This window comes from Orbicella faveolata, unplaced genomic scaffold (genome assembly GCF_042242905.1).
Source record: "Orbicella faveolata isolate gen_17 unplaced genomic scaffold, um_ofav_v1 contig_3, whole genome shotgun sequence".
NCBI lineage: Eukaryota > Metazoa > Cnidaria > Anthozoa > Scleractinia > Merulinidae > Orbicella > Orbicella faveolata.
The window spans coordinates 4,140,001-4,164,689 of record NW_028301558.1 but is presented as its reverse complement, the minus strand read 5'-3'; the positions used below and the strand labels follow the sequence as shown (position 1 = coordinate 4,164,689).

Here is a 24,689-nt window from a genome sequence, read left to right as displayed (position 1 = left end):
CTAATTAAAAAATCTGACCAATCATTGTTAATTTTAGAATTGCTTTTTTAAGTAAAAGTAAATCATTACAACGCCTCGCTTTGGTGTGTAGGAAAATGGCGGCAGATCGGAAGCGAAGGAAGCAAAACATGTTTTGATGATCTTCTTGAATCCTGCAATCAAATAGGCCCTAGATATGATCAGAAACTAAAGATTGTAAGAAGAATCTGTAAGAGAAGCATGATTTCAGCGCAGGAAACAGCGGATAAATGTGAGTGTTCGTTTCGTCTTTGGTTAGCGGTTGAATTATTGCAAAAGTCTTACCTAAGCTTAAATTGAAAAGCTTAGTTCTAATTTTACTTGCAACGTAAGGCACTAATCATTTAAATCAGTTCATCAGCTGATCGGTGGCAGATAGAACTGACGTAATCGGGTGTCTCTTTTCCACCCACATCAGCAAACTATCAGCTCATGACAGCTAGGGTATTTGCTGCGCCGCACAAATGTACATCATGTAGGCTTAATTCAGTGCTTAAGGTCATTCCACTGAAATTGAACCTGCACTGAGATTTTTGTGAAACTTTGCCTATTGATTGTTTATATTGCAGGAACTTAAATTTTGAAATAAAAATGAGGGGTCCCCATGTTCGTTTAGGAGCAACAACACCTTGTTTATACCCATATAAATCCTTATAATAGCACCATGATTGTAGTCACGATCGCTTGCTAAATTCACGTTTCTGACGATTGCTTTTTGTTCTACACTGAGAATTGGTCCATATTTATTTTACACAGAGAAATTTATTACTCAGTTCAAAACAACAGAAAAAAAGTGATAGGTCACCTTACTCGTTTGCGAGAAAATGACGATTTACCTCTATGGCAAGGTCCAGCTGTAAACAAAAAGCCGCTCTTTTTTAATGCACGTGCGCTAATCACGTGTGAAATTATGGGCAGTATGGATGCGCAATGCAATACTGGGGAATGACCTTAATTACCATGCAGGCTTAATAAGTATAAAATTTGAATTGGCCAGGCTGGCACATATTTAAGAAAAAACTTAACAGAACTAATTTGTCAGCATCAACAATAACTGATAAATATAGCGTAAGCATCATGTATCACGCCTCACGTTATGAACAGTACTAGTCAACTCCAAACACCTCCCCTGGCAACCCTTGGGGCACTTTTGGATGTTTAAATTCCCATCCCTTCAACGAAACGTCATGTTAAAATGCTCCACCTTAGGGTCATAAATAATCAGATATCCATACCCCCACGACATACATGGTAAAAAATAGGGTGTCTGGAAAACCCGAATAGCGAATAATGAATAGCCAATAGTCCCAAATAGTGCGAAAAGTCTCAAATTGTGCAAATAGTGGCGAAAAATTGGGAAAAGTGGCGAATAGTGATGAATAGTCGTCAATAGTCACCACTTTAGATCTAATATCCTGCGTTAATTAATTACCCAAATAAGCAACAGAATTTCAGTGAATTTATCACCTGTTCTTCTCCAGACTCAGGCTAGGGTTGTCCATCGCCAACATTAAGAAAACAGAAAACACAAGAATAACCTAATAAAGACGTACATGTATTTACGCTTTTGCAGCGGTTAAAACAGAAGATATAATATGTTTAGAAAAACCTTTTGTCCTGATAAACGTCTGTGGTTTTTAGCGGGAAAATGCCATCCTACGTTGCCGCGAGGTTGACTGCGAGATACTGGGTACCCTATTTTCTACGATTTGCCACTGTTTGCCACTATTCGCCACTATTCGAGACTGTTTGTCACTATTTGCATTATTCGAGACTATTTGCACTATTTGTACTATTCGCTATTCGCGACTATTCGCTATTCAGGACTATTCGCGACTATTTGCTATTTGCTATTCAGGTTTTCCAGACACCCTAAAAAATGAGCTCGTAATGGAAAACAACAACAAAACACCCTCGAACCCCAGTGTTGAACTTCCACTGTGTCCCTTTTTACACATAGAAGCAGAACTATATTAATTTACTTTCCTACACAGCACAAAGTTTATTAAGATGCTTCTTTTCGAGCCACAATGTTACAAAAGAACAGGGTTATCCTTTGATAATGATCTTCTAGCTTCATGTACATGTACATGTATTCCACCATGATTTTGAGGGAACTAGTTCAAATTTCCCTCTAGCATCCATAATAGTGTAAAATTCCCCATCCCAGTACCAACCACTGATGTCAAAATTTTACAAATTCCTACCACATCGGGTCAGCTGGGAGTGGGGGGTGGGAAGTTGATTTGTCTTAATTTCATATTAAATTTTGATCAATACATAAATTGATACAGAATTACTTTCTTTCAAATTTTTGTCATATTTGGCGGCCATTGAATGGATAATAATTATTTTAGAGCAATATACATGTAGGAAACATTTTCCAGGAAATATTAATTTCAAACTACTTGTTTCTTCAGTAAACAACAGCCTGCCAGTCCATTTGACAGCTTCAAATGTGCAGCAAAACCCAGAATTTGCAAAATTGTTGACATCTCTAACAAGGCATTTGACAGAAAATGGGATGTCAGCTGTAGTCCACAAAGACATGGCACAGGTTAGTGTTACCCACACCAGTTAAGCTGCAAGCAGGCCCTCTTCTTTTGGTTTCTTACCCAGTTACAGGTATGAGCAACCACAATTTACAAGCTGGGAAAGAGAGAAAGAAAACTGCGCTTTCTCTCACTTTGATCGCTGGCTTGTATGTACCAGAGTGTAATAAATTAGTAGTAGTAATGGCTTCTTTAAGAAAGTAAGCTTATTACATATACTCCCAAGATCTCTGACCATTATCAATTAAAAGTAAAACACTTAATACTACTAACATGAAAAGTGTATCAATATTTGTGCTTATTATATCTCAAAGTTACTATAGACCCTGTGTTTAGTTAATTTAGCAGGCCATATTCTACTGTACAGCCAGCAAAAATTTAAAGGTCTGTTTGTTTCCAAATGTCTCATGATTTATTGCCAACATGTTCTTAACTTTTTTAGCAAGTGAAAGTTTAAAACGTTGTTATTTTAAATTGTGTATTAACATGTGCTAACAACTTAACAATGATTTTGAATTGACACGTTTTGCTTTTGACATACAACAGAAATTTGAAGCCATTCTGCGTGAATAGAAATCGTTCCCAAACCCACTGACACAGAGTGGAAATATAAGAAATATCTTACTAACCTTGTCTTCTCGGTCTGTACTGTAAGTTGCAGATCCTCATTTTTTTTCCTTTCAATTTATGGCTGGCATGCTCGGCACTTGGTCCAAAAATCAAAAGGGCAAAAACTTGGTCCGTAACTTACAGTACAGACCTCGAACTTGTTTAGTTAGTGGTCTTTATTTTCTCAGAACTTTACTCTAACTTTCAAGATCTTTTAACCTTCATTTCTTTTATGCTATTTTAATCAACAGGCTAGAGATACACTAAGGGAACAAAAATTGAAGTACCTCCAGGTTCTGACATTGTACTCAGAACTAAAGGAGCTGCTGATAGAGTATGACATGAAAAAGCAAGAAGTTCATCCCAGTTCAATCACGCAACAGGTCAGAGGAGTAAAGAGAAGGCATCAATGAAGCACTAGTCATAATAATTAAATAAGGTCTTTTTCGATCCTAGCGAATCAGGGGGAGGATGTTTGAACTAGGTGATAATTGATTAGCTTCTTATAGGCAAGTCAGGGGGAATGAATTAGGAAGCATCCCCTGTAAGGTTCCTGTCTTGTTCTGTAAAAGCTACATGTACATGTACAAAAATAATACTTGATTCATACCTTTAGCATTCCGTTAACAAGTGCTCCTTTGCATAAAAACCTGAATTCACCCATAGTTGTGTAACACAAAGTAGCCTGACTTGTGTTGACAATTCCCCAATATGCAGTAGTACTTTAGGCTGAGAAGAGATGAGACCAAACTGTTTCTCCCAAGAACTCAATGTTCACAGCAACAAGTTACAACCCAGCCAGACCTGAATCCCAAGAGCTCTTTACTGGCATTAGACCACACCGTCTAATGATTAAGCCACCACGCCTCTAACAAGTTATAGTTTAAGAATAACTAATTAACACTGATGGAGATTAGCAAGTTCTTTTCTATTAATATTGCCCCAAATCAACAGCTATATGAAGCCTTGAAAGTATCGCTAGCCCAGGCAGAGGCTGTGGACTACCTTGATTTCCATCCTGAAGGAGGTGAACAATCTGCAACCTTGCTTGGACTAAAAGCAGAACATCTGTTGTCTGGAGAACATCAGAAGAAGTCCATACACCAAGTAAGCTTCATCTCAGTTAATTTTCTCATTCAGTTTGATTTCTGTTTCCTGGGGTTTTATCACACCTTTCAAGCAGTAAAACTGACATTATTTTGTCTCTTTGCTTCTTAAGTCCTTTCTACAGAACATCATTCCTGAGCTGGAGTCGAGGTTGAGGAGCAAATGTGAGATGCTGGCAAGTTTTCACAAACCAGCAAAGCAGGCAGGTAATATAAATATCAGATTTATCTGATATTTATATTGCATATACATGTATTTACATTGATTATAATCATCAATCATTTACAGTGACACCTCCTATAAGTGGATCAACGCAGTTGGGTATATGCTGTTTAAAGTCTTTTCATTTAAAATTTTAGTTTTCTTATTAATTTTTCAAACCAGGTTGGTTTTGAGTTCCTACTAGATTATTATAATGAAAATTACACAATAAAAAGTTCAAACTAAACATTTTTAACCATGCAAAGATAAATTTAAACCACAAGATACATCATCCTGACATGTTTTCTGGTTACTGTATCGATTTATACACCAACTGGGCAAGAGAGCATCAAGGGCCCATCAAACATATTCAGCAGTAGTAGCTGTTATGGGTTGCGGCCCTTATTGACAGCCCTGCAGTATGATTGTGCATTCATGAACACTTGTAATTATATGTGCATGTACGTAATTAATCCAGAACTTTACCTGGATAATGTATTAACTAAGGCGCCCTTTTCCATGTACTATATAATGTGACACAATTAACTTAGTCATCTTCTGCTGGACAATAACATTAATTTTTTTATGATTAATTTGCATTTCAGAGAGTGAACAGTTGTCTTTTGCCAAAGCCACCCAGCTGCCAGCCTTCCTTGAAAATGAAAAGCAATTGCTGGACCAAGAGATAAAACAATTGCATTACAATCGAATGCTGAGGGACAAGCAGTTTAGACAATTGTATGAGGTGTGTCCAGGCCTAATGTACAGTGGAACTCCGCCTTACGACCACCCCATTAATACGACCACCTCGTTATTTTGGCCACTTTATTCTGGCCTGAACAAAACGTCAGTCAGTCATTTTCTTATTTAAAGAACCCCTTTAATATAGCCACCCCGTTAATACAACCAATTTTCCATGGCCCGAAGGTTGTCATATTAACGGGGCTCCACTGTAACTGATTACTAGTCAAGTATTGATTACTTACCAGGGGTACCGTGTTACATGTAGCACTTTGATGTGTTCATTCCCTGACACAATCTCATTTGAAGGCCTGTAGCCCCTTGCTACAGTCAATATGGTCAAGGTAGTTAGTAAAGATTGTAAACAACATGAGAAGCCCAAAGAACATCATTCTGTGAAGGATGTTTTCTTCCAGTTACTTTTCTTTGCTCATCTTTGATGCCATTAAAATCCTTGTATTCAATTTATATCCACTGTGTTTTGGGCATTAAAAATGTAGCAAATCTGCATGTAGTCGAGTGCTCAGAAGTGTTGTGGGGTGATATGATTCAAATGCATTTTTTAGGATAATTTTTCTTTTTTTATAGTTCTTTAATGCATTTTGTGGATCTAGGTACATGTAGATTGTCTGAGCTGACAGTTGCAACCTAGCCATGCATGAAAGGTGCAGAATTCCGGTGAACTTGAGCCTTTCAAGAATTCTCAAACACATCTTTTTTTTGTTGTTTGTTTTTACATGCCAGGTCCTAATGCAGTCACTTCAAACTCTTGAAAAGCTAATAACAGATCACAGGTTGCAGTCTCAGGGAAAATATGATCGTGTGACAGCAGAGTGGTTGGCTGCTAAATGTGATGCTATGTGCCTTAAAGTCAGGTATTGACAGTTGGTTATGCAACATTATCTGTGCCATGCATTTATGGGACATGTACAACTCCCAGAGGAAAGTATGTGACCTAATGTTACACTCTAAATAAAGAGGATCAGGGGCCTGTTTCTCGAAGGTCCCGAAAAGTTTGCATCTGGAAATCCGTAGCAAAATTGCAAACCTTACAATTACAGAGCTGTTTTATTCACATATTCTTAATATGAACAGAGGTTCTCTTCATACTAGAAGTTTCAGGCATATACACCTCTCTGTTTTTAGATAAAGATTAAGTAAAAATGGCTTCGCTGGCCCGAAAAGTTTCTGGGGCTTTCGAGAAACGGACCCCAGGTCTTGGAACCTATCCAGAGTCATTGTGCTGTACTGATGTGGGGTGGCTTTGGAGGTCAAATCAGAAAAAGTATTTTCAAGGCAATCTGACAAAAATTCCAGGGTTAACCTGCATCCCATCCAGGAACAAGCACAGCAGTCCTCATGTTACTACCCACAAATTCACCAGTACTAGAATTAATCACAGTGTTTATGAACCTTGAGCCATCGGTTTCCTTTGATCCATGGAACAACCAAGACACACAGACCCTTCAATATTTTTTTTCTCTTGCCTTTTGTGGATGGTGGCTTTATAGAGTCTAAATCATTTTTCTCTATGCAAAGTCAAATATCTTTTCGTCTTCATCAGCTTGGTATCATTTCCCTTGTAAAGTCATGTACCAAAAGGCTATAGCTTGATCGGGAAACTTCAAGTGACTGTTACCTGTGCACTCCATGCACACTGATCTCTCATGTTGTAGATGATTTCTTATATTCTCCTTACCTATTTACTTGATATTGTATTGATATTGTAAGGAGAATTTAGCTAGCCATTCATCTTAAGATTCTTCCTCCCCAGAGTTCTTCAAAATCAGATGATAAGGGATACCTACACCCCTGAAGCAACTGAGGCGCTTAAAAGAATCAAGTATGTAACACTTATAGTCTTAACATCCCTTTTCAATCGACATGATCGACATCTTTGGGCAACATAGAGCTGTGGTGAAACTTCTTTGTTTGGTAACGGGGTACATAAATGTGTTTTAATCTGGCCCGTGTTGTTCGAAAGCCGATTAACACTAACCCAGGATTAAAAGTTAACCGAAGTATTAACTTTTCTTGTATAAAAATGTTTTCCACTACTTACGTTTTATGTAGTTTGAGATTATTTAAACTGTAAACAAAAGGCCAAACAATATAAACAGAAAAACTCACCGAAAAGTTACAAAACTCAAATCAAAATTCTCGCTAATCCATCGGGCTTTGAACAACCGGGCCCAGTACTATTGTATCTTTGTAGATGCACTTGTATTTTGCACCTCTAATATGACATTAACAGCTGCAACACTCTTCACTAGAGTGCCAATCGGTCCTGTTAGATTGCCTTCAATTTACCTGAAGACAGCCTCTTTGGCTACATAGCATCGCCAAACAAAATAGTCAACAAACAAAACAATGGTTTTGCACGAGCATTGTGCTAGATCTCGGTCCATTTCCTAGACATGCTGTGCGAAACAAAAATATGACAAGACCAATATCTTCGTCTTTTGGAGAAAGTGAACCACAACGGCTATTTTTCTGCACTCGGAGTCGCATTTGGAATTGAACTGTGCCTTTACATGTTCAGCTTGAGCTAGTTTTTACAAGATGGTAGACTAATAAGTGCATAGCCTGTGAACAGGTTCTCTAGTCGAGCAAGGGGCGAAGAGAAAGCGGAAAGAAACCGGATAGAGGAGACGGGGGGGGGGGGGGGGAGTGAGAGGAGACGCCACTACCTCTACCCCGTTCCCCCCTCGGCCACTTCACTCTCACCCAGGTCCTTTTTGGCCCTTCCAGCCGGAGTCTCTTCACAGGTTGATAGGTACACTAAACCAACTGCGATACTTGCACGTGTCGCAACTCCTAGGTAAAATATCCTTCGTTCTCATCACACTCCCTTTTCTCTATTGCTGTTTTTCCCAGTAACCTTGATTTCTGAAAACTTGGCCAGAAGCCGCCTTTTATAGTCCACTTTACATGTTCTAATTTCAGGGCCTACTTAAAAGATGCCGAAGAAGAGAGTAGCGCCGAGCTCCACCGCCTCACGCAAACATTGCTTGCTTATGAGTCAGTCGGGATGGGATTTGATGGACTTGTTCAGCAGTACACAGCGCTTATGGCTGAGATCGACAACAAGAAATGGGCACTCAGTGAACTAAGACAAAATCAAGACAACGAACTGGATGACTTGTGGAATCAACGCTAACGTCAGGCCAACAAAACAACAATTAAAACTAGCGAAAACAAATCTACCAACGGATTGAAGCTCGACTGAATAGTCTGAATTACCAGTTACACACATCAAGTAAATGCTGTGAAAAAGCAAGGCCTTTAGGAGGACAGTGGCTATGGAAAGCCTAAACAATACGTGAAAAGGACAGTTCAGCAAAGCAATCGCGCATACAATCCCCGTGGCGGTTCCAGACCTTGAGCTAAGGGTGGGGGGGGGGGGGGGGGGGGGGCGGTTTTATTTTGGTTGCCCTGCCGGCTTTTCTTCCCTTTGTGATTTTTTTCCTTCTTTACCCAAAATAAGGGGGGAAAGTGCGGACCCCCCGGGCCTCTCCCCTAGGTCCGCCACTGATTATCCAGTAGACGTTTGCAAATGGACTAACGACCGTAAAATGTGAGAACTTTCAAGTCTGTAACCCCACTAAGTATTGTTTGTATCCAGAAATTGTAAAACCGTGTTACTAAATAGCTTTGTTATATAATGTGAATATGTTATTAAATCCGGCAACAACAGGCAACAAATGTTTGAGCAAACATTGATTATTAAAAATTACCCGCATTACCGTCTTAACCAAGTCGTTGATTTTACTTATATACAACATGATTTTGGCGATAAATATGTATGTACTTACAAAGTTAACCGCGGAAATAGAGAGACAATGGATATAAACATTCGTTATGCACAATGGAGTTGGGAAATATTCGCAAAAACGTTCATTACTGTTACAACAAACCTTACGCTAAAACTAATCCATATCATTTTTGAGATATAAGTGAAACCCTTCTGCTAACTGTGCTGTGAAGCAGCATGATTTCAACATTAACTTGCTTTGGAATTGTTAAATAAGTTGTTTAACAACGACAATGATTATAGTTAAACTCGTTATAGTATTACTCTTTGCCATTTTTTCCCCTGACAATTAAACTGACAGAACTTTACAATATTGAATATAACGGTATTTCAAGAAAGTTTGGAGGTCAATTATAAATTGAACATCTAATTGTTTCTGCTCCTTGAAACCAATATAACTAACGTGAAAAAATAAAAACCTTAATGTCAGCAAACTAATTCAGTGTAAACTTTGTTTATAGCAAACATAGACTCTGTTTTTCAAAAGTTTATAAAGCGTCCCGAATAAGTTAAATTTCAATTAAACGAGACTTGCCTGTAAGTTGAAGTCTGATTGGAATTCTATCCGTCACCAAGCATTGAGGGATTACATGCCCTCTTTTCTCAAGCCCTCACCCTTATTTTATCTGAGAGTTTCTCCACTGCACACATGGTAAGTGCTTTAAAAACTGAGTTCGCGCAGGCGCAACACTCTCATGTAAGCCCTCAATGCGGTGACGGAATAGAATTCTTTTTTCACTCCTATACTGATCTGAATATCATTCCAATGTCTAACAAACGTCTTTCAAAATTTTCAAGGACAAGTCAGTGAACTCTTCTGCTTGTGCTTTAGTGGTGATGTGTAGAAAATATTCCACAGCCTAGTAAAGCTTGCCATCTACAGTGAGGACTCAAATGTAGGACCTATTTTCTCTCCTTATAGACCAAAATAAGATCCAGCAAACTTGTATGGACTCTCTTCGCTTTGCTCTGTTTTAAGTGCTCCGCAGTTAGTGGTGTTTAATATCGCAGGGTTCTATGACCTTCGTTGTATTCAAAGTTTGATATTTTGGGTGACCAGCAACTGTGTGTATTTTTAATTTATTTATTAATTAGTAATTAAATTAATTTTACAGTTCAAATAAACCTTGTTGTTGTTGTTGTTATATTAACACACTGATACAGCTTTAAAATATCCCGATGTTTTCCAGAATCAAGTTGCGTGTGAATCTCGCATATACACGCGCGTGCTAATTCCCAAAAGCCGGCACCTTGTCATCAAAATTAACCAGGGGTATCGGAATGGACAATGCGCTTCCACCGACATAAACGCCAAACTCTTCGCTGTTAACTTTTGGGTCACAATCCTTCCGTGCACTGAAGGTGTAAGATGAATCCACGGTAACAGAAGACTTTCGTGTTTCTTTTGTTGAAGAATTCGCACGATCGCGAGATGCGTGGGGGCAGTAATAGCCCCGTGTACTGTGCACTTGTTTGCTTTGCAGCTCTTTATCAACAGCCTGGTTTCTTCTTCAGACAGGATGCGACTCAAAAAGACAGGTTTTCTTCGTTACTGATGGATCTGATCAGCAAAAGGAGAGGAAACTGACAGATACAAATTCTGTGGTTTGGCAAAGAATGTTCTAATTCTCTGGAGCGTGAAGAAGCTTAAAAATGATAAACCATTTTTGCAAATGCAAATATTTCCTAGTTCCATTTCCTTGTGGGGGCAAGAAGTGATCACTCAGCCAAAAATGACTTCATTAATTCATTAAATAGATCAAATTGTGCTCCCACAAGGGACTGGAGCTAGCATTCCAAAGGGGGTCTAAAAGGCAAGCTTCCTACCTCAAATTCTTCACTGTGGAGAGAAGTTAAAAATTTCAGCACCTTTTTCTGAAGCTCGAAGATGGAAAGCGCATCGCAGATAACACGTAGAAATGTGAATACCAATACATTTCGCAATTTGCCATCGGCTAATCTTTTTCTCAGTAGCCTGACGCGCCACAAAGGTCCTGTTTCAGCGTTGAATAAAGCGCCGTTTATTTCTTCGTCGAAGCCCTCCATTTATCAGCTGTTATCCCGCCTAATACTTCAAAGTCAACTGTGTCAGGGCTGTCCATTTCTTTAAAACACGCTTCACTGCCTTTCTTGTTGATTTTCAACCGTAATAAAGGAAACCGCTCGGGAGAAAGACTGAGCGCTTTTCTGAGGTGATCTTGACTCAGTTCTTCCTTTGGAAATTGTTAAATTTTATTTGTCAATTTTATTCCAATGTTAGTATTTATATTTGAACTCTAATAACTCTTCCACTACTTTTCCAGTTTGCAAAAAGGAATGAAAAAGTAATGCCCCCCCCCTGTATGTATTAAATTTTACATCCAACCCGCCCCTCTCCCTTGCTGTCATTTTCTCCTATGCCCCTCCTCTAATTTTCAAACCCCCCCCCCCCTTCCAGGTCATTATTGCACAGTCCCTTACTTGCGCAACTGAGTAGCCGGTGTGACAACCTGAATCCAATTAATTGAAACTGAATTCATTGGTACCACTTGAACTTCAAGTCATACAATATTGCCATTGCAAGAGACCTTATTATAAAAAAATAGGGGACGGACCATTATTTTTTTGAGGGGACTGGGCGGGGGGCCGGGGGGAGGGGGGTGTCGGTCAATTCCCAAAACAAAATTCCTGCGCAGCCATGCGGAAAAAAAAGCGAGTAAGTGCTTTCTACTATCCTGGTCCTCTTCTTGATGTTAAGAAAAATTCTGATCTTGCACAAGTTATCACCCACCAAAACAAAATCAGAAACAACAACAACAACAAAAAAATGAGAAAAAAACTTTCAAGCCCTAGAATATTGCTTACCTCCCTCCCCTCCCCCATCCCCTAACAAAGTGATGGTCCGTCCTTCACTTAGGCTCGATTTCCGCCGCTCTCTCGTACGTGTCTGGTCTACGTTCCTCCACGAACGTTCCCGAACCGAGCCTGTCCTTGCCTATCCTTCACTCTGAAAAATCAAACTTATTTTCCAGGACCCCTCATTTTTGCACGAAGATTCGTTTTGAAACAGGCTAGGCAGGAAGGAAGTTTCACTCTCTCGGTTAGACTTGCCTCAAGTCGACCTTTTCTTAATCCTTGACTAATTTATCTCCCTACAGCGAATTCAAGCGACGAAGTCGCGAGAGGTCGACTCGTTTCACTTGCAGGAATGTAAATCAGAGCGTACATTTTGGCGCGAAAAACATGATTGACATTTCTCACTTTTTATGTGCTCCGCGCGCGATCGTCGCGAAAACAGAAAATGATTTCCATCAACACGTTTACGAGTACTGTTCCATAATTCAAATGAATTTATTTGTGTACAGCGCAGTATGTAGCCAGCAGACAAACGGCAAAAGCTGTTCCATCGAGTAACGCCTCCTGAAAAGACAAAGCCGTGTTTAAACCGATCGGGAATTATCTGTTTTAGTCTAGATTAACCAGCGACCAGAGAGCTGCCTGACAAATGCTATAGATTTATGTGGATCTAGCTTCTACCGACAAGAATCCGCATTAACTGAAGAAGACGGAACTATTCGGAGAGAGCTTTGATTCTGTAAAGCTCTCTTGATTACATAACGTTGAGGATCGAAGTCGCAACGAACGGAAGAGAATAAAAGCGCTGTTCCCAAAAGTCCTTCATCGATCGACGAGTGCTTTCAACACGGTACAGTTGGTAAAACGCCCGATGCAAATTTGCTGCGATGCCATTTCTTCGTAGAGAAGAAACTTGGTCATTCATTGAATCAACTTAAAGTGCAACAATTACACAAACTGCAGGAACGGCTCTGTTCTTCTTCGAAAGGTCCAAACTTAATTCTCTCAAACGACCACATGCATGATCCGGATCACGCAGGAGCTCAGATCGCGTCGTAAGTAAATAAACACGTATTGGTCGGATAAATAGCCTTTCACTGATCTCCACTGCTTTTTCCTGTCCTTCTTTGAAAGACTTGTAATTAAGTTGGATAGACCATATTCAGTTGCTTCCATAAAATTTGTATCCTTAAGTATGTCCGAGAGCAAAAGCTAAATGAAAAATATTTTTGTAGTACTTGAACCCAGCAGACGCTCTGCGAGTTGTGTCTTTGATCGCGCGCGACGTTATGACGTATAATCACCACTTGTTTGTTCATTGGTTAATGTGTATTTACGTCACCGGTGGAAAAATTCACCGGTAAAATTTGGCGCGCTGCAAGTGGGAAACGTCCTTTCCAACGGCGAAACCAACAGGCCAGGGAAGAATTATTAACCGCGCGGCCATGGGCCGAGCGCGGTTCTAGGTTTACCCGTGGTTTATTTTTTTTTTTTTTGTCGGTGACCAGACGCAGACCTCCGCTCGGCCAAATTTTGAGTCACGCAACGTGTGATGTTTTTGCGCCAGAAGCTGTTAAAACATAAATACACGGACAATTTTACAGATATTGTTTTCTTTTTTTGTGGATAAAATATATTTTCCTTTCGTTTTATTAAAGCGTTGGATTTAAAGGGAATAATAAATACGCTAAAAAAAGGTATTACGTCAGCCATGGAATGCGTTGACGTTGCAGCTTTCACTTTCGGTACGTGACAAATAAGATCGTGTTTACTTTGCAAGTTTATTTCGCCAGAAGCGACGTTCATTAATTTATTTGTAATTTTGCAAGTATTTCTTGTGGTTTTAGGCAAATGAAGTAAATTCTTTGGCTGTTTCATCGCAGCGAGTTCATAGATCGGAAGGAAAATGAAATATTTGCAAGCCAAGCAAAGAACTTGTCAGAACGTGCAAGGATTACGTCATTGGTAGGGAAATAACCATCGTACTAAAGATAGCCGTGAATAACGCAATTCTTGAATTATGTGACTTGTGTGACTTCTTTGCTAGCCCTTTACTCAAGGGAAAAAACAATTTAATTTAATTGTGACTTTTAAGAAAGAAAGCTGTTGTTAATAGTGTTCGTATCTTCATGCCATACATATCCCGAAGAAAGTTCCAGATTAACACTATTACGTCATCGGAGATTTCACACCGGTTACGACTGATGGTGCAATAATAGAGTTTGTGTTGATCAAGTAATGTGGTGTCTACAGTAATCAATGAATCATCAAGGATTGCTTTAGAATGTACACTGCGTTGCGACTGTAGTGCTAAGAAAGCAGTTAAATTTTAAAAGCGCGGTTACAAGATCTAACAGATCTTCTTGTTTTTTTTTTTTTTGTCGGTGACCAGACGCAGACCTCCGCTCGGCCAAATTTTGAGTCACGCAACGTGTGATGTTTTTGTGCCAGAAGCTGTTAAAACATAAATACACGGACAATTTTACAGATATTGTTTTCTTTTTTGTGGATAAAATATATTTTCCTTTCGTTTTATTAAAGCGTTGGATTTAAAGGGAATAATAAATACGCTAAAAAAAGGTATTACGTCAGCCATGGAATGCGTTGACGTTGCAGCTTTCACTTTCGCTACGTGACAAATAAGATCGTGTTTACTTTGCAAGTTTATTTCGCCAGAAGCGACGTTCATTAATTTATTTGTAATTTTGCGAGTATTTCTTGTGGTTTTAGGCAAATGAAGTAAATTCTTTGGCTGTTTCATCGCAGCCAGTTCATAGATCGGAAGGAAAATGAAATATTTGCAAGCCAAGCAAAGAACTTTTCAGAACATGCAAGGATTACGTCATTGGTAGGGAAATAACCACCGTACTAAAGATAGCCGTGGATAACGCAATTCTTGAATTATGTGACTTGTGTGACTTCTTTGCTAGCCCTTTACTCAAGGGAAAAAATAATTTAATTTGATCGTGATTTTTAAGAAAGAAAGCTGTTGTTAATAGTGTTCGTATCTTCATGCCCATACGTATCCCGAAGAAAGTTCCAGATTAAGACTATTACGTCATCGGAGATTTCACACCGGTTACGACTGATGGTGCAATAATAGAGTTTGTGTTGATCAAGTAATGTGGTGTCTACCGTAATCAATGAATCATCAAGGATTGCTTTAGAATGTACACTGCGTTGCGACTGTAGTGCTAAGAAAGCAGTTAAATTTTAAAAGCGCGGTTACAAGATCTAACAGATCTTCTTGTTGGCAAGGACTTTTAGAAAGTCTATTTCTCGGTTTACTTCTCGCTATAATAGTGTTGTCGAGTTTTGGTCAGTTATGGCTTTGATCACGAAGGAAGACCGGCTGTTTTTGGAATTTGAAGGGAGGCACCTATTTACTGGCTTCGACTTTGAGTTTGTAGATTCACTTCCGTCAGAAAAAGAATGTATTATTTGTCGGTCTGCTTCACGGAATCCTGTTCAGCTGATATCATGTGGCCATCGTTATTGCGAAATTTGCTGGGAAAAGTTGGTCGAAACGTCATTCAGGTGCTGTGTCTGCGAGTTTCTCGCATCTTGATTCGGTCAATTTTGCCTTAGATTTATGAAGTACTAGTACTGTCAAAGTATGTGGGTGCTTTCTATTATGCCAAAGATGCCGGAAATTTCAGTCGGAATTCAAATGGAAAGGTCCGTTTCGGTTTCTTCCGACTGGAATATTCGGGATCACCTCTGGAGGTGGTCCACTTATTTCGGTTGGAATATTCCGATCGAAACTCGCCGTTCGGAAAAGGAATAAGAATGGCAAGAGCCATGTTGGCCCGGTTTAATCGGAAAATGTCGTTCCATTTTCCTCGGGTATTCCCACTGATCTTGGCATAATGGCAAGCGCCCTGAATCTGTCAGTCTGAGCTAATTTCATCTCTGATTTTTGCCTTCAGTGAACATAGGGAACTACTTTGTCCACAAGATCGGACGCCTATTCCTACAGAAGGAGGGGTGAGTTAACAAGGGTAATCGCTGCGACAAACAGAATTAAGTTTATACTACTTGTAGGGAGTAATCATAGATAGGGAAGATATTTGTTTACAAACATTGTTTTTGTTATTTAAATGTTCAAAACACAGTCAATGAAATCCACTGGATTGTGTCGATTATGCTAAACTCGATTGATTTCCGACTGTTCGATTGACTATGCCAGGTGGAGTGCATTCCATATTTTGTATTGCTGCAGTCTGATAGGGAATGATAATTTTGGTTTGTGCTTTGATGTGAATGAGGTGTTTACTTCTGCAGAGTAAACTACGTGTATTTATAAGTTAAGATCTTTGGGATATGACCTTATTATCACAGAATTGGTAAACTTGTGTCATGACCACAAATCTGGCCATTGGCTGTCAGCAAGCTAATTAGCTTGGTGGTGTAAAGACTTATCTTGTTCGAACAAACTTTGGTTGTTTTCAACTTGGATCATAATATTATTTTCCAAGTTATAGACTGAAGAATGGGAGATTCACTCAATCTTTCATTTGATTCTTCCTTCAATTCTTACTTTGCTCCCATGCTTCCTGTTAACCGTTTTGTAAATGCACTGACCAATGTGTTTAGGCAAATCTTTGTTTACAATATTTGCCTTAGCGATTCAATGTCTCATCAAGGTACAGAATATCAGCTCTGAATATTGAAATGGCATAGCACAATTAACTGGCTCAAGGAATTTGAGCCTGATGTATTGAACACTTTTTGTGCAACACAGGTTTAAAACTTCAAATTTTACAGACTGTATGAGCTCATTAACGCTTTTAGCTTCTTTTGCGACCCAATAATTTTGCCGTTTTTCGAAACCCATTTCTCCATGAATACTACACCCAAAGAGCCAAACACTTGAATGACCACTTACAAGTTTAACAAGCTCTTTAAATGTTGTACAGATCAGCTTTAAGCTTGTGCATGAAATTACATTGAAAAGTGCATTAATCAAATATCAAACATTTACATTTAATATTTCAGATGCTTTTAATTTCTGGCAAAACATTTTTTGAAAATGTCTACATCTTTGATGTCAGCCAAAAAATCATCACTAATGAAGCCCAGTGGTTTCAGATGGTTTACTAAACAAAGCAGAGACAATGCAAAAATACACTGAGTTGGATGGAATCAAGGAAGAAAAGTGGACCCAGTTTCTTGAAATTAAATTCTGCACTTTTGAGTGGAGTTGATTATGTAAATGCTATCAAGTCAACAATAGCCGAAACAGCCAGTGAATACGAAAGTGATGAAGAAGTTGATGAAGTGTTACTGTGGGAAATGATAAAACTTAAAATTAGAGATGCGTCAATGAAATATTCCAAAGTCAAAATGAAGAAGATGAGAAATGGAGAGGCCAATTTTGAGAGTGCACTAGCAGCCCTAGAAAGGCAATGGGAACAGGGCGTAAATAATAAAGGTGTCCTTGAGGAACAAATTAGGTGCAAGAAAAATATATTGGAAAATATTATACAGTATAAAACAAAAGGGGCCATAATTAGATCTAAGGCCAGATGGTACAATGAAGGTGAGATAAATAGCAAATATTTCTTGAATTTAGAAAATAGACGTTGTAAGAGGAAAACAATAACACAGATTAAGATGAGAAATGGTTCATATGCTACAAACGACCCAGATATTTTAACAGAATACAATTCTTTTTACAGTCAGCTTTACGCTTCAAAAAAAAAAACCCACGGAGACATCATGTTCTGACAACTTGTTTTTCGGCCAGGAACACCCTTCACTTAATGATATTGATAAGCAAAAATGCGAAGGACTGTTGTCTGAAAAAGAATGCTTAGAGGCATTAAAAACAATGGAACCCAGTAAATCGCCTAGAATGGACGGCCTTCCTGCTGAATTTTATAAAGTTTATTGGAAGGATGTCTCTCCTTTTCTTATACTTTGTCTTAACAAAAGCCATCAGAAGTGTGGGCTTGCTTTAACCCAAAGAAGAGGCATCACTTAATTGAAAGAAAGACAGGCACTACAAGAACTGAAAAACTGGAGACCCATAACTTTATTAAACTGTGACTACAAAATTGCATCCAAGGTGATTGCTTCACGTCTCAAGGCTGTTTTGCAAAGTTTAGTAGACAATGACAAATACTCCATCATTTTGGTTTTGGCTCTTCTTTAATGAAGTGGATCAATTTGTTTTACCGTGATATCCAAAGCTGTGTTATAAATAACAGTTGGTCAGCAGTTTTCTTTGAATTAAGTTCAAGGTGTCAGGCAGGGGTGTCTGCTATTGCCTTACATTTTTATCTTGTGCACAGAGGTGTAAGCTACCACCATTGGTAAAGATAATGAGGTTAAAGGAATCACAGTAGGCAGCACCAAATGTAAGCTCAGTCAATATGCAGATGACACCACTCTGATTTTAGATGGCACTCAAGAATCGCTTGAGTACTCCTTTTTTATATTGGAAAAATTTGGTGAGGTTTCGGGCTTGCAAGTAAATTGTGAAAAAACTGGAGCTCTTTGGATCGGCTCCAAGAAAGGATCAAACCAGATTATACGGTCCGATAAAAATCTTAATTGGCAAATGGCAAGGTCAAGTCTTTAGGTGTTTGGTTCTGCATTCATTTTGAAGAAAGTAAGAAGAAGAATTATGAAGAAAAGGTTCATAAGGTAGAGGATATCTTAAATAATTGGAGAAACAAGAGATATACTTTAATTGGTAAAATCACAGTTATTAAGGCTCTAGCTGCATCATAATTTGTTTATATTCTGTCATCAACAACATCGTGTTCAAAATCTCTGAAAGAAACATACGATCTTCTTTTTAAATTCCTTTGGGATAACAAGGGTAACAAAATTAAGTGGACTGAAATGACAGCAGATTACCGAGATGGAGGACAAAAGATACTAGACATAATAGAATTTAATAAAGCCTTGAAGATTTCACAGATACTTAAGTATATTTCAAACGACTGCAAATCTAAATGGAAGTGCTTTTTCGATTTTCATTTATCTAAGGTAGAAGGGAAATTAGTTTTTCTTGGTAATTTGGCACCAAAAGATGCCAGAAAACTTTATATAAAAGATGATTTTATCCAAGAACTTATTGAACTGTGGACAGACTTAAATTATACGGATTCCTTTGCCTCTCAAGCTAATTTCAGTGCTGGACATATTTGGAATAACTTGATGATCAGAATCGCAGGCAAGACAATATTTTATAAACACTGGGCTAATGCAGGGGTGATGAAAATTAACGATCTCATTACAAGTGATTCAAGAATAATATCTTACAGTTGTTTCAAAGATAAGTTTTGTTTTCCAGTTTCGTTCCTCGGATTTTGTGGAGTAACCTCGGCTATCAGGAGTGCTATGAGATCTCTGAAATTGACATTGCCAGGTGAAAAAATTCCAGAAAATGTACTGCTTCAGTTAAACTCATCCAAAAAAACCAAGTCAAGCAGCTTACAGAATCCTTATCAACAAAAAGTGTACTCGTCCAGAGAAAAGCCAAAAGAAATGGATTAGAGACTAAGAACTCGTCGATGTGGAAAATTTGGACTGGGAGTCAATTTATGTACTACCTAGGATATGTACATTAAGCACAAAATTAAGGAACTTCCAGTTCAAATTTCTCCACAGGAGAATAGCTACAAACTCTTTTCTATTTAAAATTAAATTTTTGGAATCAAATCTTTGTTGCTTTTGTCAAACAGCACAAGAAACATTGCTTCATCTTTTCTGGGAATGCCCAATCACAGAAGCCTTTTGAAATAGCGTTGAACAATTTTTTGTCCCTGTTGATTTTAATTAATACCAGCCTCACAAGTTTTTACTCTATGCCAATGTTTAGGTCTCAAAGGAGAGAAAAGCGCCTTGTTGTTCAATCATTGTTTACTACTTGGTAGATTTTACATTTACTCTTGTAATGCAAAAATGTGCGACCATCCTCAGTAGCATACATTAATCAGGCTAGATGCAATTTAAAAATAGAAAAGCATGTTTCAATTTTAACGGGAACACAAAACGTAGTCCAACAGAAGTGGCACAAATACTCCAGTTATTGTAACTCCCTGTTCTCTCATTTGAACGTTTGTTTAAATTTCAAATTACAGTACCAGTCAACATTGGTTACAATACTAACAAAAATGTTCGACCATCCTCAGTAGCATACATTAATCAGGTTAGATGCAATTTAAAAATAGAAAAGCATGTTTCAATGTTAACGGGAACACAAAATGCAGTCCAACAGAAGTGGCACAAAATACTCCAGTCATTGTAACTCCCTGTTCTCTCATTTGAGCATTTGTTTAATTGAATAATATTTAGGTTCTCCTTTTCATTTGAACAGCTCTAACTTAGTATTTCATGGCCCTATATTTTTTTGCTCATCTTTGCTTTCATTAGTTGTTAGTATAGTGTATTAGTAGCAGTAGTAGTATTGTATCCGTTAGTTGTATTGTTGTTGTTGTTGTTTTTTTTTTTGTCCCTATTAGTAATATCGTTATTTTGGGTTAACTCCTGTTAAAAATGTTAGTACATGTATATTGTTACTATTGTAACCAATGTTGACGGGTACTGTAATTTGTAATTTGTAAGTAGTGATAGTGATGTAAGTAACTTAAGTTTTTGTAATAAGTAATAAAGTGTGGTATTGCAAAAAAAAAAATGAAAAGAAAAGAAAAGTGAGGTGGTCACTAAAGCTGCAGATGATCTAGATCATTTTAAGTCTCATCTTAAATTTGACATTTTTCACTTTTCATCTCCAAAAATTTTGATGATTTTCTCTTTGAAGATGTCTCAACATGCAATTTGTGGCTCATTATTAAGAATTAACAATGCTAAATGTAAATACTTGGGCAAAATTTACTGATTGGTAGATAACTGGGGGCTGCTTATGCAATCTGATGTGGTGCTGCTAAACAGGGCAGTTATTTACATGTAATTAACTTCCAGTTCTCTCTTGCTGGGTTTAATTCTTATACACTGTACAAATCCTTAGAGCGTATGACATTTTTAAATCTGCATGTTTGGGGTTCGTATTGTACGAGACTCCTGCCTATATCAGCCAAAAAATGACAGCTCTTTAAAAGGCGTAAATCCTGGCGTTAAACTTGAGTAGTTTGGGAGTGTTGACATAAAGATTTCCCAGGTACACAGGTTGAACAAGGTCATGTAATGACTAACATTGCCATTTTCTTTCCCATTACAGTGGATTCGCGACCAGGCTTGTGAAAAAGAGATGCTCTCTCTTCATGTCAAATGCAAGAAGAATAAACAGGGATGTAATTGGACTGGGGAGATGCGTCTTTATCACCAGGTAAACCCTTGCTTGTGCAACATATATTTCTTTACTTATTTAGTGCAAGTTTAGACAACTTGGCAAAATCACAATAATATTATGCACAAGCTGCAGTGATCTGCATGTACGTTTCCTGGTTCATGTATCGGTTAATAGCCTTACCCATTGAACATGTCTAAAAAGTCCTGTTTAAGGCACTTGAAATCGGCTTTTTCGCGGTCTACATTTTAATTTGCGTGCCTTTTAAAATAATATTGTTTGTCACTTTCATGTCAGAGTACTTCCCTGTGTAATACATACATGTACGCTCTAGTTTTCTTTTCTTTTTTTGAATACATTAGAAGCATGGTTAACAGAATGACAATTTTGTGACAGTTACTCTTCCCAAACATCTTTCTCAGAAACACATAGACATTTGCCCGTATGAAGATGTGACTTGTGAAGACTGTAACATTCGGATGGAGAGAAGGTTCCTTAACACACACACAGCATCAGAGTGTGACTGCAGGACTGTGGAATGTGACTACTGTCAAGAGAAGTTAGAATTCTGGGGGAAAGAGGTGTGTCGCCTTAAAATAACCGTATTTTTAATTAATTGATTAAACAAGTAGTTGATTAATTAATTAATTAATTAAACAGTCAACCAATCAATTAAGCACGTACATGTATGTACTCACTTACTGTACTCACAAAACATGTACCGTGCTTCTATCTAGTTTTAGTATAAATCTACTAGTTTTCTATCACGAATGTGGCGCTCTGATTGGCTACACAACTCACTATCTATTTAAACTGTACTCACAAAACATGTACCATGCTTCTATCGAGTTTTAGTATAAATCTACTAGTTTTCTATCACGAATGCGGTGCTCTGATTGGCTATGCGACTCACTATCTATTTAAACCATAGAGTGTTTCTGTCAAAGAACTATTGGCTGATATTGTCCCGTGGAAATTTAATGTTCTTAAAACAAATATTTGCCTGAGAAGTGAAGCTTTGAGGGCAAATAATTAAGCCTAATTTTAAGAACATCAAATTTCCAAGGGGCAACTATCAGACTGATAGTTCCGAGACATAAACACTCTATTGTCTTTATTGTTCACCTCTAAATTTTCTTTCACACCCCAGTTCAAAAGTCATATTGAATTATTTTCAACTTTTTTGGATGAAAGCCATGAAAGCCAAATTTAAAATTTAAAAAGGAAAATAAACAAAACGCGCTTAATACAATTTCAATTGTTTATTTTTTTTATAAGCTCGCTTGTTTACAGAAAATTTTTCACGGACAAGTACTATCCATCCAGTTATTTTCCTCGGACGGGCACTATGGGCTGTTATAGTCCACCACTAAATTTTCTCCGATTCTTATTGGTTTAAATTGATCTCGTGACGTGATAGTGTTCATCTGCAGAGAGACACTATCAGCCTATAGTGCCTGTCCAAGGAAAACACCCGGATGGATAGTACTCATCCGTGAAAATATTTCTGTAAACAAGCGGGCTTATAGAAAATAAACAATTGAATTTGTATTAAGAGGGTTTTGTTTGTTTTCTTTTCCAAATTTTACATTTGGCTTTCATGGCTTTCATCTAAAAAAAGTTGAAAATAATTCAATATGAGTTTTGAACTGTTGCACAGAAGAAAATTTAGTGGTGAACAATAAGGACAATAGAGTGTTTATGTCTCGGATCTATTGGTGTGATCGTTGCCCCTTGGAAATTTGATGTTCTTAAAACTAGCATATTTCCCCTTGAAGCTTCGCTTCCCGGGCAAATATTTGTTTTAAGAACATCAAATTTCCACGGAGCAACTATCAGCTGATAGTTCCTCAACAAAAACACTCTGTTGCTTAAATAGTGTCTCTCCACAGATGAACACTATCGCATCATGATCAATTTAAATCGATGAGAATCAGAGAAAATTTAGTGGTAAACTATAATCTGTGATAGATAGTGAGTAGCATAGCAGTGTGCCCTTAGTTAACAAAATGGTGGCCACTTCTTGGCGTTTTTGAAGTGTCTGTAAACAGGATTTAGATAAAGTTTTGCACAGCTAGTAGATTTATATTAAAACAATTAGATTATTCGCTTTCGATTTCTATGCATGATCGTTGACTCGGGCTGTGCCCTCATCAACTATTATGCAATAGAAATCTTGACCTTATTAATCTAATTGTTTAATAGAAACACAATTTTTAACCAGAGTGTGTATTTTCTTAGGACTGTTTTCTAAACATGTATACATACTCATAAAATGTACATGTGCATATGATTAAGTGTTGAATGACAAATGCCTTCAAGTCAGACAATCATTTAACAACGACTTAAAATTCATGCTGATATCTTATAGGATTGCCTCATAAGGTGAAGATTACTGTTAAATAGCTTGCAAAATTCTTTTTGCTGCTTACAAACAGTAACCCAATAACTGTCTATTTACAACCAAAAAAAATATTAATCCAGCAACAAATAGATCATACCATTTTCCCATCACCTGCCAGTTAAACTTTGTGCACATAGGTTTGTTTTACTGCATGAATGTCATGAACTTTAGGAGTCTAGGCCTCTCTTGTCCTATCAGCCCTATTTTCCAATTTTAAAGAATTAAATTCACTTCTGTTACTCAACAAATTCAGTTAGAAATAAATTCCTTTGAATTAAATTATACGATTGCTAAACAGTGCACTGTTGTTTATTAAAATCAACAGAAGCATCAAAATGAGACATGCCCACGTTTTCCTGTTAATTGTTCTCAAGGATGTGGAGACGTACCCAGGGAGGAGGTATACAAATGAATATGTGCAACAGTAGATGAAGGGTAAAAGAGTTAATCCTTACACAGACCTTATTCCCAAGTAAATCCCCCTGAAGTTGTATTAAGATAAATCTTGAATCCATGTAAGAGGGTGTAGAAACACAAACGAAGTGTAGAAACACCTCCACTAACAGCTATGTCTCTAAAACAGCCACCTCTCTACAATGGCCACCTCTCTAAAACAGCCACCTCTCTACAACGGCCACCCCTCTACAACAGCCATCTCTCTACAATGGCCACCTCTCTACAACTGCCACCTCTGTACAACAGCCACCCCTCTACAACAGCCACCTCTCTAGAATGGCCACCTCTATACAACGGCCACCTCTCTACAATGGCCACTTCTCTACAATGGCCACCTCTCTACAATGGCCACCTCTCTACAACGGCCACCTCTCTACAATGGCCACCTCCCTACAATGGCCACCTCCCTACAATGGCCACCTGTCCACAATGGCCACCTCTCTGCAATGGCTACCTCTCTACAATGGCCACCTCTCTACAATGGCCACCTCTACAACAGCCACCTCTCTACAACGGTCACCTCCCTACAATGGCTACCTCTCTGCAACGGCCACCTCTCTACAACGACCCCCTCTCCTCAACGGTCACCTCTCTACAATGGCCACCTCTCTACAACAACCACCTCTCTACAATGGCCACCTCCCTACAATAGCCACCTCTCTACAATGGCCACCTCCCTACAATGGCCAC

At 38.2% G+C, this 24,689-nt stretch overlaps 2 protein-coding genes and 1 pseudogene across 3 annotated transcripts in view; 2 read left to right on the top strand and 1 right to left on the bottom strand.

The window, feature by feature from the left end:
- Positions 1 to 54: 54 nt before the first annotated feature.
- On the top strand, positions 55 to 10,183 carry LOC110051653 (HAUS augmin-like complex subunit 4). The gene is made up of 9 exons (XM_089297843.1): positions 55 to 250; positions 2,439 to 2,575; positions 3,431 to 3,562; positions 4,134 to 4,286; positions 4,399 to 4,492; positions 5,093 to 5,232; positions 5,973 to 6,103; positions 7,003 to 7,071; positions 8,175 to 10,183. The coding sequence occupies exons 1-9, from the start codon at positions 220 to 222 to the stop codon at positions 8,386 to 8,388; spliced, it is 1,101 nt and encodes a 366-aa protein (XP_089153969.1). The 5' UTR covers positions 55 to 219; the 3' UTR covers positions 8,389 to 10,183.
- LOC149106111 (uncharacterized) lies at positions 9,770 to 11,904 on the bottom strand (annotated as a pseudogene).
- A 437-nt stretch (positions 11,905 to 12,341) lies between these two features.
- LOC149106110 (uncharacterized) overlaps positions 12,342 to 24,689 on the top strand; it is a 21,179-nt gene continuing 8,831 nt past the window's right edge. Inside the window, exons 1-5 of one of the 2 annotated variants that reach the window (XM_089297856.1) lie at positions 12,342 to 12,932; positions 15,807 to 15,864; positions 21,071 to 21,178; positions 21,562 to 21,720; positions 23,869 to 23,943. In XM_089297856.1, coding sequence (XP_089153982.1) covers positions 12,895 to 12,932; positions 15,807 to 15,864; positions 21,071 to 21,178; positions 21,562 to 21,720; positions 23,869 to 23,943 — 438 coding nt within the window. In that variant the 5' untranslated portion in view covers positions 12,342 to 12,894. Of the gene's footprint in view, positions 12,933 to 14,691; positions 15,415 to 15,806; positions 15,865 to 21,070; positions 21,179 to 21,561; positions 21,721 to 23,868; positions 23,944 to 24,689 lie in introns of those variants that run through there. The other variant, XM_089297855.1, reaches the window with a different exon arrangement.